This window comes from Archocentrus centrarchus, chromosome 19 (assembly GCF_007364275.1).
Source record: "Archocentrus centrarchus isolate MPI-CPG fArcCen1 chromosome 19, fArcCen1, whole genome shotgun sequence".
Classification (NCBI taxonomy): Eukaryota; Metazoa; Chordata; class Actinopteri; order Cichliformes; family Cichlidae; genus Archocentrus; species Archocentrus centrarchus.
In genome coordinates this window covers 26114615-26130716 of record NC_044364.1, presented here as the reverse complement: position 1 = coordinate 26130716, position 16102 = coordinate 26114615, and the positions used below count along the sequence as shown (strand labels likewise).

Genomic DNA, 16102 nt, shown 5'->3' with positions numbered 1-16102 from the left:
ACGCAGTCTCATTCAGCTGTGCACTCCCAGCTGTATAGTCTGAATGACAATAAAGTTCACTTTGAGTTTGACTTTGACTAGCATTATTTCACCACAATTTCCAATCTACCACAGCCAGGCACAGCCAGTTTCATTCACAATGTACACCCATGATATCACAACGGTCCCGTTCACACTTAAGTTTGCGGGGAAAAATAGCAACCATTGTGAAACCGAGGGGGGAGTAGAGAAAAAAAGGGAGCTCCAAGGACAATTTTGGGCTTCCTATTAAACATAAATTCCCAGGAGCTTGTTTTGTTTCTTGTCTTTCTAAGCTCACAAGGATAACACTCACATGTTGCTTAAGGAATGTTTATTAACAATAGCTGCAGGTAAACGTGCATCTTATTTTAGAGCAGACTGGAGGGATCCACGCTCCCTATCGTCATCAAGTCACATGGTTCAATCAGATTCAGGTGCCTTCAATGACCCGTATGACCAACCAATATCACAGAATATTAACTTCATCCAACTGTTCACCAGTTGGATGAAGAAAGCTGGCACGGGTGGCAAGCTAATTATCATTAGCAAGTTAATACTAATTACACCCCCCCCCCCCCCTCCCCCACTCCCACACACGTGCGCAGGGCTGACATTTTTTTTTCTGGCTAGAATCCTGGGAGTGTTGCGTCAGATGACCTGGCCTCCACAATCACCTGATCTAAACCCAGTTAGATGGTTTGGGATGGGTTGGACCGCAGAGTGAAGGCAAAACAGCAAACAAGTGCTCAGCACCTCTGGGAACTCCTTCAAGACTGTTGGAAAACCATTTCTAGTGACTACTTCATGAAGCTGATTGAGAAAATGCCAAGAGTGTGCAAAGCTGTAGTCAAAGCAAAAGGTGCCTACTTTGAAGAATCTAAAATCTAAGATCTATTTTGGTTTGTTTAACACTTTAAAGTTTACTACATGATTCCTAATGTGTTCCTTCATAGTCTGGATGACTTCATTATTCATTTGCAATGCAGGAAAAAAAATAATAAAACACTAAATGAGAAGGTGTGTCCTAACTTTAGACTGGTACTTTATATGAGGTATTAACCCTCTGGGGTCGACAGTTGCGCCAGCACGTCCAAATGACATTGTTGATTTAAGATGATGTAGCAGCAGGATGCTGCATTGCTGAGTCTCTGTTTTAACATGAGTCGAAAGTGTGGACTTCAAACTGCATCCCACTTTTTAAATTGTGTTGATAGGCCAAGAAAAACGAGAGTTATGACCAATAATTTATACCATGCTTTTTCCTGTATATTGTCCTCATGTTTGACGAGGGCTTTGTGCAGGAAGAACCAGTAAAAATGGGATATTTGCTACCACGAAGCTCTGTGAGTAAAACAAACAAACAAAAAAAACAAAAACAAACAAAATCACAACATCCCTTTCCTCCTGGTGGAAAAGTCCACCACCGCACCCAATCAAAAAAATGATGTCAAGTTGTAGCACTTGGTTGCAAAAGAGAGTGACAGCAAGTATATACTACATATACTGATAGTAAGTTTTGCCTGTAATGTGCTCCTCTCTCTGTGGTGGACACCTTTTTGAAGTAGCACAAATAATTTGTGTGGCATCTTATTGTGACACCTGATTGTTTTGTTAAACACCTGCAGCATTGCCTGCATTTTAATGTAAATAGTTGCATATAACTTTGTTTGCTTTACAGCCTATATTTATATTTTAAGTTGTAAAAATAATTCTTTTGTAAAAACTTTTTTTTATATTCCGTTTTGGATTGATTTTAGGTCCAATGTGTAAATACAGTACGAAAAAAAAAAACTACAGTCACACATTTAAAGTTGTGCTGAAAAGAATTATACAAGGCAAGATAAACATATTTTGAGATGAAATATAAAACTAAAATCTAAAGTAGTCAAAAACAGCCAATTATACCCTAGGCCCCAGAGGTCTATTTGCACTCGAGATCAATACGTGGTACCCAGTGAATATCAAGTCAGTGTGAATTTGAATATCAAAAGAGGGTAGCATGATGGTGCAGTGGTTAGCACGGTTGCTAACTGGTTATTTAACTGGTGATTCTAAGGTGTGAACAGGTGTGAGTGTGAATGGTTGTCTGCTTCTCTCTGTTACCCCTACAACAGACTGGTGACCTGTCCAGGGTGTATCCTGCCTCGTGCCTCATGGAAGCTGGGAGAATCTCCAGCCTCCCACCCAACCCAACCCGACCCTGAATGTGATTCCAAATAATAGCCACTTGAAATCACAGAGACAGACATCTATTCTCACACTCCTATCAATGGCAAATGTATGATTAAGTAAATGTAATTGGTATTTTTATAAAAACGTATTTTTTAATAATTGTAATATTCAGGAAGTTTAAATTTAGAGCTTTAGATGTTTGTATATTCTGGTTCTGCAAAGAAAAAAAAAAAAAATAGAGAGAAATGGCCACGTTCCCTACCTTATTGTGTCCAGGACTGGAGTCCGGACCACTCTAAAGAGGCGGTGTTGCTGGGGGATCTGGGGTCCTCGCTTCTCATTGGCCCGTGGGGAAGGAGGAGGGGAGAATGGTGGGAATAAATCTCCTGGTTCAAGCACAATATGCTCATCATCCTGAGCAGGGGAAAAAAAAAAAAAGAAACTGAGTAGAGCCTAGCCAATCACTCAAAAATCTGACATATTGGTGTAGTTCAAAACTAATATTGTTTTATTATCATCACAACAAGTTGTGGAACTCAACTGTTATGCCCAACTTTCCTTTGTTACGGTTTGTTTGGATAGAAAACAAGTAGTAACAACAATAACTTTTGGTTAGTAAAATTTTAAGAAAATTATTTCATCAAAAAGACATCAAGCTAAATTTTTCCCAAAATGTTTTACTCTTTTTTTCCTAACACACTGAAACAGTGGTCCTGTTGTTTCTGTGCATCTAGTGCACACAGGAGGGTTCTAGTGAGCGCCTGATCGCCCAGCGCTGTGCCTCGCTGAGGTACCGTCGCACCAGGCTGAGAATTTCCACTGTTAGCTACCGAAACAGTTCGCCATCATCGGTGCTAATAGCTAGCAGGACAGCCATTAGCACTAGGAAACAATTGTTAAGGTTCGGCCTGTGGAAAATTTCTGGCTAGAGCCCTTATTTCACTCAGTAATGTGCAAATCAATTTATAACTTTCATATAATGTGTTTTTTCTAGATTTCTGGTTGATATTGTGTTTCTCCATTAAAATGAAACTTGCATAAAAATTGGAGACCAAATTTCATTGATTTGTAATAGTGCAAATTTACAAATTCAGCAGGGGATCAAACAATTACCCCCCAATAGGTAATCTGGCACAGTTTGTATCCCTGTATATCTAAATTATTATACCGTATTAAACTATAAATCTATAAAACTTCCAACTTAAGTTTTCTTTTCACTAGGTATTGCTGACTTGCTGACTTAGTAAACAATATCAAAATGATTTTAGTGAATGTAATAAAGCTGGAAGTTTTTTTTTTATCACTTTTTTAATAAAGAAAATTACATCAGCACCATGTAATGCTAGTATGCATGCTATACTGTAGTCTCTCCCCCTGTATTATATATACAATGCTCAAACCAAGACCCCTCACAGATGGGTATATCCTCACGCCACTAATAAAAATACTAAATAAATTTAGAAGTCTGGATATCATTACAGGCTCATTTCATAAAAGAAAGCTCTTCAGCAGACATCTTATTACCATCAGCCAAATTATTTTGCCCAGACGGACAGAGACGAATACTGTGCTGTACATCTTTGAAGAGTAAAGAACACATAAGCCAAATTTCACCCCTTGTAGTTTTGGAGACTACAGACCAGAAATGTAAAACCTCACGAACAGATGCCTGGATGCACGGATGGACGGACAGTATGACGGCAATATTCTCCCACTTTATATCAGACAGGAGAATAAAAATGGAACACTTTGAAAACACATTAGATCTCACTAGGAAAAAAAATTGTGCTGGATATCTATACTGATATGGACTTGGTAATATGTTAAAAATCAAATGGTCCCACATTGTTTGATGGAAATGAAAATGACCAACACCACAAAATCAAAGCAGGTTAATCCATTTTGACGAAATTTCATTGCAGCAACCCAAAATGATACTCAGTAGTTTGTATGTCCCTTGAGCCACCCTCATGAAGTCTGTTTCTGATTGTCTGGTCAGAGACATTCACACCAGTCGCTGCTGGAGGTCATTTTGTAGCTCTGGCAGTGCTCATCCTGTTCCTCCTTGCACAAAGGAGCAGATACTGGTCCTGCTGATGGGTTAAGGACCTTCTACAGCATTGTCGAGAGCTCCGTGAGTCTCCTCCATGCTATTCAGACTGTGCTAGGAGACACCTTCTAGCAATGGCATGTATAGATGTGCCATCCTAAAGGATCTCAATACCTGTGCAACCTCTGTAGGATCCAGGTATCGCCTCATGTTACAAGTAGTGACACTGACCCTAACCAAAAGCAAAATGTGTTTAAAAAATGTCAAAAAAGATGAGGAGGGAAAAAAATTTCAGTGGCCTCCACCTGTAAATCCATTCCTGTTTTGGGGATTGTCTCATTGTTGCCCCTCTAGTGCCACCTGTTGTTAATTTTATTAACAGCAAAGCAGCTGAAACTGATTAACAACCTATTACGTGACTACTTATGTAACCAGATCAATATCCCAGAACTGACTTGATGCTATACTGTGATTAAAAAGTGTTCCTTTAATTTTTTTAAACAGTATATATTTTTGGAGTGTGATTATACAGGTACTGCATGAGGTCTGAATGTTAGTGTGAACAGCAGTGGTGACAATCCTGACAATATATGGTTGCAGAATATTCCTGTATTTCAAAACTTCTACAGTTGGCTTTTTGTAAATCAGACGAGTCAGCTGTTAGAAGTTCTTTCCAAACACAAACATTTCTAACACATTGAACAAATGGGACCAAGTGAAGGCCCTGTGCACATCTGAAAAACAGAAATGCCAAAAAACACAAGGGTTGTTGAGCTTTTTTTATTACCTTATTTAACACTAATATTGTAAAACCCTTGATTTATAGTTACAAATCCACTCTTGTCTTAACAAAAAATATTGCTACTAAACATTCTTTTTGCTTAAAAATATAAGCAAAAGATACAAATTCTGACATGCGCTGCCTTTTAAAGCGTTTGAAAATTAATTTCTTTGGGTAAATAAGATACTCTCTTACAAAAATAAATTATACTATGGTTTACAGCATATACACTCACCTTAATGCCTCTAAGTGATGCAAAAGCCTCTTGACCAGGTCTCAAAGCAATGATATCTCCTTCCACCAGCAGACTGACAGGCAGATTAACCAGCTCGGAGTCACGATAGGTCCAATGAAGGGACCATGATGGGGATGAAGGTGTGTAAAGGTCTGGGTAGAGAGCTAGAGGCCACTGCACTTCACCAACACACCCTGACAAGTAATCTAGGATAATAAATTGAGGATCCATTTAGAGAAAAAAAAGAGTGCAAATTACTAACATGAATGATTAACGCTTGCCAGTGAAAGCTAGGTGGAACTAGAATTAAGAAAGATAGCCAATTAAGACCAGTAAAAAACAACAGGCAGATGTCCCTGTTACCACAGGTTTGTGTGTTTGCAGTACTGAATCTATGAGCCTTACTCACCACTGAGCTGTGTGATGATTGCTTTTAGGCGCCGTACCATCTCACTCTTCTTCAGTCTCTCCTGGCGTCCAACCAGAAGCAGATTCAGCACCAAAAGGAGGAGGAGTGCAGCAGCATTCAGGAGCTCTATACCAGAACTATGGAGGTGAAGACAGAAGAACAGAGCTCCAAATCAAAAGTTAAAAGGATAAACTCAATCCACCATCATGGGAGACATACTGCATTTCTCAATTACCTTGTGCTGCTGAATAATATATTAAAAACAAGAAAAGATGCAAACTAGGACAGGTGTCTTTTGGGAAAGGATTGTTTATTCAATTTTCACAAAAATACGCAAATTTCAATAAAGTTAGGATAGGCAACATGTTCTTGGCTTTCTTAGCCAAAAGAAAGATCCATAATAACGTTTCAACATAATGTGATTAAAGGGCTCTATAACAGAACTAGACTTCTGTACATTCCCCTGGCTTTTCTTTTAGGCTGAAGAAAATCTAGCCTGTGACAGGAAACTTTGGCCATTTACAGAACAGGTGAAGTGCTGAAAAATCCCATGCACGAAAACAGATTTGTGATGCAACAGGAAAAACAGAGGAACGTCACCTGGGTTTTTAGGCCCTACGTTTGCTCCAGCTTTAATCCAGCAAAAAAAAAAATAATAATAATAATAATAATTAAAAAAAATAATCAAGATGCTGAAGATGATGATTTTGGCTCCAATCACAAAAAACAGTATAATCGACAAAAAACAATTATTATTAAAATGATTTTATCACATTACGCTCTGCAAGTATACTCTTAGCCCTGATTTATCCTGCAGCGCTGAGTCTTTGCAACCCATGTAAGAGGCCAGCGACATTGCTGGCACAAGTGCCGGTGGATTATGTGTTAATTACGATAATTCTCGAGCGGGAAATCTATGCCGTAACCTACGATGTAACCTGACCTGCACCTCCCAAGAAATGTAACATGTCAGGGCGATGCAGCCCGCAACGATTGTGATTGGCCTGCTCAGCAATATGTGCATTTTCAGCTATACAATTCCTATAATTGCTCAAAATTAAAATAATTCACCCAAATGGATTTGAACGTCATGTAAGATGAGTCCTCCTAATGACCGGGGCCATGGTCAAACAAGGGAGTGAACAGTTTGAGCAGGTTAAGAATCACTACTGACCAGTGCTGATGTGTCTGCCTGGATTAATATCTTGGCATTGGCAAAGATGTGAGGTTGGTAAGCAAAGAAATGTTGACATTGAAAACAGACATGGACAGATGAGTTTACCTTCATTTTGCCACCATTTGTCAATGCAAAACTGTTGTGTATAATTTGCCAAATGACAGCTACTATATGCAAACTTGCTAATATTAAGCACCATTAGGAGACAAAACATCCTAGCTCCAATGCAGCTTCCTCGGTTGGTAGCACCACACAAAGAGACAAGATTTCCACCTTAAAGTCATCTTATTCTACCACATCAACAATCTTTACGACTACCACTACCACCACTACTTCCACCACTACTGCTAAAAAATCCATCACTGTTTCATGATTCCTAAAAAGAGGTTACATACCTGCCCTTTGGCTGACTACCATGGCAACAGATGAGTCCCAGCACCACCAGAAGAGTGAGGGCAGCACCCGGCCAATGGAGACAAGAGTGACGGTTGCCATGGTAAAGGAAGCTATTTAGCCACTGTTCCTATGGAAATGGAAAATAACAGGAAGTAATCACAACAATATGCGACATGTTTTCTAACACAAATGTGTGACTATGTGGAGGACATAGTTTTGTATATCTGCATATCTTGTGTGCACACATCCTCACAAGGATCACAAGAATGAGCCATGGCACTCGGAATACTGAATGTAAATCTATTACAGATTCCAAAAAAAAGCAAAGACTATGGAAGAAATGGAGCTTAAGCAGAGACAGAAAAGTTTTTAAGCATGTTTATCAGATTGACTTCTATCAGTGCAGTTGTTTTGCGCTGGAGAAATTGAAATTAAAGTTAAAAACAACTGCCCAAGTGCCTTTTCAAGAAGACTGATGAGTGGCAAGACTTTTTTTGACACCAACACAAAACACAGCAGCCAGTTTGCCAACTGCAGTAGGGATCTCCATCCAAGGTTGCCTGCACCTACAAACAGCCATTCTTCATTTTGTCTAATCTCTAAAGTAGTGTGTACAAATTTAGTATGATTCTTAGAACAAAAATAGCCACATAAATCAAAAATATAAAACAGGTAATTATTCTTTAAGATTGAGGGAATGAAGGTACTAAACTGACGGCCACTGATCTAAAATTGTAGATGTGTGTGCGTGTACCAGCACAGACGTTCGTCTGCGTGCAACCCTCTGGTGCTGCTCCAGCAAGCTGCTGAGCTGGTCCCGAAGCTTTGCCAGAGCCTGGCCAGTTGTAAGGCCCAACGTCCCAGCATCCTCTTCCTGGAAGAAGAACAATAAAGTAAACAAAAAAAAAAAAAAAAAGTTAAAAATCCAGCCATACTCTGATTTTAACTTGGCTGAAGAAATGAATCATTCTTTAAATGCACTAGTAATTCCTCCGGTGATTCATTGCTTGTGTGCTTTCTAAAAAATCTGATATGAAATGGCAAAAAAAAAAAAAAAAATGCCAGTTATAACCGACAACAGCCTGAGGACATATTTTCAGCTGCTTTGTCTGATCATCTTTGTCTTAATTTACCACAAAGAAAACCCTCACATCCTCACACTGAGAAGCTAGAACCTCACAGTGCTTGGAATTTTAGCTTTAAAAAAAAGATTACTATAGCAGTCAAGCATTTAAAATAGTTGTAGTTTCATTTTCATTTTTTCTAACAACTTATGAGTTATGAACACCACCATTCAGACACAAACAAATTACTTATGGGCCCATCTTTAATCAAATACAAAAGCTTACTGTACTTAATCATACAGGAAGCCTTCAATTAATAATCTAGCTCTCCAGCTGCAGTAGGTTTAAATTTAATTTAATTTCCAAAGTGTTAGAAAACAGATGTCTTTGCACATAGTTTTGAAGGTGAAGTCTTTAAATAGGTCAAAAGCTCCCAAAATTGAAAATAATAAATGCTGTGGCATAATTTACCCTATACGAGTATAATTAAATGTATTGATGACAGTTATGTTGTGACCTGTTTGAAACTGTAATACAGCATCAATAGAAGAAGAAGGGTAGAAGGCAGACACAGACTTTTTATGCAAATGAGCTGTTTGAAAATGATCTGCTGAATGTGAATCAAACATCACTTCCTTTAAGAATCTAGTTAATAAGGGAGAAAAAGTGTCTTGCAAGAAAGACATCATTTGGTGCTGGCTTGTTTTTCCACTCAGGGGCTTGATAATCCATAAAGCAAACAATTTACAATATTATTAAAATCTGCTCACATTATTTTATAAAAGATGGGCTCTAATACTGTCAGCATAGCCCCTGCATAAACATTTGACAATACAATCTTAATGTCTGACAAATAAACATCCCACACAGCTGGGGGGGGGGGCTTCAGAGATTCAGTAGTAATCATTATTTGAAAAGTCAACTGATGCTGCTATACAACATTTTCTGGCATCACCACAGGCAAAATGACAGGTATGATTTTGGTTATGTTTACAAGTAAAATGCTCACTGAGTGAAGCAACAGAAGGCCCACTACATTATCATACAGTGCACCGCTGCCTTCTGCCACAAGCTGAAATATCACTGCTCTTGCACAGCCTAAACAGAGCAGAAAGAGTGTGATGCCAGTAGTTTGCAAAGCAGTACTGTCCATATTAGGGATGCATCAGTCTGACATGTGGATCTGACAGCAGTTCAGTCCTGACTCAGAAAGCTGAATCAGGTATCACTGACAACGGGCTCATCTATTAAGAAGAAACAGCCTTTATTTATTGGACCCCTTTATTCAATTCTGCAAACTGTGGTCAAGTGAGATGACTGACAGGGTTAATATGTCATATCAAAATGCAGGCAAAATACACATAAGAGTCATTAGCTGGGTATCCTGTGCATTGAAATAAATAAAACTGAACTGCATTGAATTATGGCAGCACGGTGGCGTAGTGGTTAGCACTGCTGCCTCACAGTTAGAATACCATCTGGAAGGCCTGAGTTCGATTCCACCTTGGCCCAGGCCTCTCCCTCTCTGTGTGGAGTTTGCATGTTCTCCCCGTGCTTGCGTGGGTTTCCTCCGGGTACTCCGGTTTCCTCCCACATTCCAAAGACATGCACTTACTGGGGTTAGGTTAATTGGCTAATCTAAATTGCCCATAGGTGTGAATGAGAGCATGAATGTGAATGTGAAAGGTCGTCTGTCCCTCTGTGTTGGCCCTGCAACAGGCTGGCGACCTGTTCAGGGTGTACCCTGCCTCTCGCCCTATGACAGCTGGGATAGGCTCCAGCCCCCCCGCGACCCTTAACAGGATGTGCGGAAGCGAATGGATGGATGGATGGATGAATTGAAATATTTTAATCACAGTCTGAAGTGTAATTTACAGTCCCACAAATTTGTCAGTTTCTGTTTGGAAGGGGGGAGGGTTTTTTCACCCACTGCAGTTCTCCAAAATCCAAACTGTGTGTCGCTGGATCTCGATGATGTATGCATCTGCTGAATGCTGACTGGCTGACAAATGGGCCACAATACGGAAACAAGCGACAGTGGAGAACTGCAAACAAAAACTTCAAAGATTTAAAAATGAAGCATGAAAAGCAGAGACCGTGGCTGCAGTGGACACTTTTCGTTGTTTATAACACTCCTTTTGACTTCAGCTCTTTGTATCTTATAACTTTGCTCTTCTCCACAGCTGACTGATGGACCAACAAAAGCACAAGCAAGAGTGGCCCACAGATTAGCTGTCGGACATTGTACACTGTCTCCATCTAACAACAGAGCTCTCTGCAGGTAGAACTATAAATCTCCAGTTTGATATTAAGAACACTGATTTAAAGGAAAAGATTTTGATCAGTGCACTCCAAAATCAGCTCTGAATTCACAATCACAATTAAGTTTGTACACACTATTAAGTTTTTGCTATATATATTTTTTTAATTATTCCTGCCACTGCTTTGGTGTCAGCAGTAGTTCACCTTATACAGAAACGTGGAAGGTTCATTGGCCCTGCATTGCTGACTTTATAATAACAGAGGTTAATGTTTCTTTCTGTGTATTAAATAACATGGTAAACAAACATGGACTTACCATGTAATGTAATTCAAATGTATGAAATGAAAGGTCTACTCCTAAGTACAGCTTTAAACTGTATTGTTATGAGTAAATAACAATACACGGCACAGCACGGTGGCGCAGTGGTTAGCAGCACGGTGGCACAGTGGTTAGCACTGCTGCCTCACAGTTAGAATAACATCTGAAAGGTCTGGGTTCGATTCCACCTTGGCCCAGGCCTCTCCCTCTCTCTGTGTGGAGTTTGCATGTTCTCCCCGTGCTTGCGTGGGTTTCCCCCGGGTACTCCGGTTTCCTCCCACATTCCAAAAGACATGCACTTACTGGGGTTAGGTTAATTGGCTAATCTAAATTGCTCATAGGTGTGACTGAGTGTGTGAATGTGAGTGTGAAAGCTTGTCTGTCACTCCGTGTTGGCCCTGCAACAGGCTGGCGACCTGTTCAGGGTGTACCCTGCCTCTCGCCCTATGACAGCTGGGATAGGCTCCAGCCCCCCCGCGACCCTTAACAGGATGTGCGGAAGCGAATGGATGGATGGAATTACATAACAGCACATAGGTGGGCGCACTGAGAAGAGGTAGAGAGTTCCTCTTTGAGCCTGTTGAACAGCAGCTCAGTAGCAGCCGTGTATCCATTCCTATGCATGACGTGTTGACACAGAAGTGCCTGATTGTGAAGTGCCACACCTACACATCTATGTTCTTTTGACCCTTTTGAAGGGGAAAATAAATTAAGCAAATATAATCAAGAACATAACTAATGTTACAAATTTTTTGTTGTTCAGTGTATAAAATCCCGTAACGTTCTCTGTGTAACAGTTGATCTACAGTCTCAGAAACAAAATCTGAACTTCAGGGTTCAGGCCCAACCATGAGTTGCATTTACACAGTAATGGTTAACTGCATAGGCACAGTTTTACCTTACTGATAATGATGAGCTGGTATCCTGCTCAGTGTGAGAGGAACCCAAAGAACTCTCCTTGGCTTCAAACTGTTTTAATCATTAAAATCAAAATTTCATCACAATAATTTGTTCCATCTGTAAACGTAGACCTCCTTTATGTGAAAAATCTCCACTCAGCTTCAAAAATGACCTCCATGGAACTGAACTGCAATATTTTTATACACTCAATCATCCTGTTTTCAGATGTATTGTGGTTATGATCTTCTAGTCTATAACAGGTTTTTCTTGTTTGCATTTTCAAATTATTACTTCATTCAAAAATTATCTACAATGTCCTTTTTTAGCTTATTATTTTTTAACCTGAGATATATGAAATCTATAAATAAAAGAAAAATAACATTTGAATTAGGGATTTTAAACAATGGTTTGTCTCAGAATTTTACAGTTGGTACATACCTTATTTAATATTTTTATTGATGTTGACAAATGAAAAACAGAAAAATGAAGCCAGCTGGATGTCTCAACCATATTTGTGCCTTTTTGTAGTGGTCTTCAAAGCTATAAATGATCTGTCAGTAACAGCCATTCTTCTGCTTTAACAGTGTTTCCTGTTTACATATCTGCTCATAAATTCTCTTGGAAAAACATGAACATATGCTAAGAGATGTTACAGCAAAGCTAATCACTCCCCTGAGGTCACTCTGAACACTAAGGTAACTATCTATTCAGAAACCAGCATCCACCCGTGGGAACATTTAAGTTCAATAGGCAGTTGCTGAGCTAAGCAACCAAACTCACCTGCTTCTTATCCTGCGGCTCCATAGCAACCACAGCTACTCAACATGCTCTGCTCCTTGTCCTGACAACGAGATCTGGCAAATTCTCAGTGCTGCCAAACAACGTCCAGACCTCGACGTCACACACCCGAGAATCTCGGAGAGATCCCTCTCAGCCCACCACTCCTGGAAGCTGCAGGTCAAGTGGTGAAGATGTGGACAGAGAAAGCAGGTGGGTGCAGCCTGAGTTCTCTGCCTGTCAACACTTCCTGCCAGTGTGACAGAAGAAAAGCAGCAGACTCTGGGATAGCTCGTCTCGTTTATTTGTTGCTCAGGTGATGCACAGGGAATCACGTCATAATACTGATGTAGAGGCCTGTGGATAAATAGCAGATGACATGAAAAAATAAATATCTAACTGGAATCATATCAACATATATCACATGAACTGCAGCTTGGTGTCATTTTGTGTCCAGGAAAAGCACCCAGTGTTAGCATAACAGCTGTAGTATCAAGCAGACTGAGGCCCAGAACCAACGACCCACTCGCTTTGAACACATAAGCAGCTTCCTCTGACACAAAAAGCCAAAGCGAACTCTAGAGTCAGCATTCTCCATTGGCAAAGAGTTGACAGCATTAAGCTAAACCAGGGCTCTTCAACTCCAGGCCTTGAGAGCCCCTGTCCTGCAGGTTTTAGATGTGTCCCTGAATCAAATGGCTGGAAAACCTCCTCAGTATGCAGTCAAGTTCTCCAGAGTCCTGCTAATGACTTCTATATTTGACTCATTTCTATATTTGAACCCTTATTTGAACTTTTGGACAGAGGCCATTTTTATTTACACATTATATTTTCATTTAAAAGTAAAAATTGCATTCACTTTAATATGCATTGTTTATTTGATATTTTTTTTGTGATGGTCACATAAATGTTAAAAACACATTTGATTAGTTTCAAACTCGTATTTTTATGGGTCAATATTTTAATTGTGAGAAGAGAACAAGGTGATGTTAACAGGTGGGCAGGCTTGAACAGGTGAAGTAGGATTGAAATAATAGCTGACTAATCGATAAAAAAAATTGTCAGATTATTCGACTACCAAAATAATCTTTAGTTGCAGCCCTATTTAGAACCCTGAACCACAGCAACCAAAGCACCTCTTCTCCTTCTTTCAGACGCTCCCTTTAGGGGCTGCCACAGTGGATCATCTGCCTCCGTCTCACCCTGTCTCTTGCCTTCTCTACTGGCACCACAGCCCTCTTCATGTTCTCCTTCACTACTGAACCTTCTCTGTGGTCTTCCTCTTATCCTATTACCTGGCAGCTCCATATTCTGCATCCTTTGGCCAATATATCCACTATCCCTCCTCTGCACATCTCCAAACCAACTCAACCTTGCCTTTCTAACTTTGTCTCCAAGTCACTCAACTTGAGCTGTCCCTCTGATATACTAATTTCTAATCCTGTCCATTCGGGTCACTCCCAATGAAAATCTTAACTTCTTCAATTCCACCACCTCCAGCTCAGCCTCCTGTCTTTTTATTAGTGCCACTGTTTCCAAATCATACTTCACAGCAGATCTCACTGCCTTGTCTTTCAAACCTTCTCTTTCACTCTTGCTGCTATCCTTCTGTCACAAATCACTCCTCACACTCATCTCCACCCTGCCTCTCTGCTTCATTGTTCGGATAGCTGAACCCAGGTATTTAGACTCAAGTCACTAATGCCTAAGCGTACATAAAAACCGTTACCACTTCAAAAGTGAAAAGAAATTATAATTAGGTTCACCAGTGATTCTAAACTGGCCGTGGGTGTGAATGTTACTGGCTCAGAGATAGACTGGCATGTGCCTCTAACCCAAAGTCAGCTGGGATAGGCTCCGTATGAATTGTTAAAGTTGCGGCAGTGAGCCATCTAAACAAGTTTTATTAAACAGAATTCTGCCATCATTGTCCAATTTTGAGTTGGATTCCGTGAAAGGAGCCTATTAAGGTAAGTGATCACTGCATGACAAAAAACACCTTCCACCTTTGCATGTCGCTCCCAAATCAACTGAAAGCTCCTCCTGGCAGAACCTGCTGCTGCAATACTTATTATCCTCGGCTTAACTCTCATTTTAACCTGGAAAAAACAATCCCAACTAACCGTGTAATACCAGAACAGGCGATGACTGACCTGATAAAAGCTTTTACTGCAATCCCCGCTCTAAACTGTCACTGATGCAACTTCTAACTAGATTTCAAATACTTTTGGTTGATTTTATTCCTTACAGACGAGTCTCTCCGACACAAATATGAGCTTCAGTCTGAATTATAAAAGTAGCGTCAAATTTAAATAGTCACAAAACAGGTGCAAAGTCACATCTGTCATGTGCTGTTGGAGAGTCTAGTAAGAGTAACAGTACAGCACGACAGCCCCGAAGACGTTTTACTTCAATTAACGAGCCATTTTTTCACACCACAGCGTACCAATGAAAGCCTTATTACTGAGAACGACGGTGGGTGTTTTCATGAGCAGCACCCCTCAAAGGTCAACAATCCCCCCTCCAACATCAGGTGGCAACCTGCCGTAAGTCACATTAAAGCGTTTTGGGTGATCAACGTAGAGTAGAAAAGCGCTATATAAGAACTAGTCCATTTACCAATTATAAATGGAGTGTTCGACTGCCGACAACAACTAGCAACAACTGGTCTCAATGTGAGTTTTTAATAGCGCCCTCTTCTCTGTAATCGAAGCTTATATCATGGCCACATATCTCCTTCCCTTCATTTTAAAGGCAGATGCTACGGTAACAGAGGTTTCCATCAAACTACAATTCATCGATGCAATATATTCATCATATCACATCCCGTCAGTGTACATTATTAATCTGTAAGTACTCACGTTTCCTTATCTTCAAGTCTCTCTGGATATCCTGACAAATTTAGTCTTTTCTCTCCATATGAATGCACAGCTATGCCTTCACTGTACAGCAGCAGCCATGTTGGGAGAGTGTTCAGCTCTGGGGGAAGGAATCGTGTGTTGTAATTGGACAAAGCTAGAGTATTCTCTCCTCTAATTGGCTGATATTTTGCAATAGGAAACCACTGTTTACTTGTAGTTCTTACAATATCTCAATATCTATAACTACTGTAAAAAATGTTGGCGTAGTGACATGGCTGCCACGTCGTTACCTCTGTTGTTTCACTTTTGACAAAATTACTATACTAACGTCTAGGTTATACTCAGTTGCGGAGACCAATGAACAGCTGGAGACCTGACGGCCAAGTTCCTGTTATACTTTTTTGAAGTCCGCTTAGGGGCCGCCGCCTCGGCACATGCGTAGTTGGTACATTGTAATGTAAATTCCCTGCAATGGGGAGAAAAATATTTGTGTGGGACAATGTGAGACACAACATGCATTCCTGTGGTAGTAGGCTACAAAATCAGACAGGTTGTTGACAATGGCACTGCTGGTGCTTTAAAATAATACATGAAATTGAGGGCGAGCTCAGGATTGCATACTGAAAGAAGGGTCGGCAGCAGACCATGTGAACTTGACGGGCAACCAACGTTGACAGG

At 40.2% G+C, this 16102-nt stretch overlaps 1 protein-coding gene across 2 annotated transcripts in view; it reads right to left on the bottom strand.

Annotated features, from left to right (window-relative positions):
• Window positions 1-15546, bottom strand: part of tmem94 (transmembrane protein 94) — a 69906-nt gene extending 54360 nt beyond the window's left edge. For both annotated transcript variants that reach the window (XM_030754949.1, XM_030754948.1), the window contains exons 1-7: window positions 15425-15546; window positions 12567-12920; window positions 7996-8115; window positions 7241-7368; window positions 5669-5805; window positions 5260-5465; window positions 2456-2607 (exon numbers count right to left, since the gene is read on the bottom strand). In XM_030754949.1, the coding sequence (XP_030610809.1) occupies window positions 2456-2607; window positions 5260-5465; window positions 5669-5805; window positions 7241-7368; window positions 7996-8115; window positions 12567-12590 (767 nt within the window). In that variant the 5' untranslated portion in view covers window positions 12591-12920; window positions 15425-15546. The remainder of the gene's footprint in view (window positions 1-2455; window positions 2608-5259; window positions 5466-5668; window positions 5806-7240; window positions 7369-7995; window positions 8116-12566; window positions 12921-15424) is intronic.
• Between the last annotated feature and the right edge of the window lie 556 nt (window positions 15547-16102).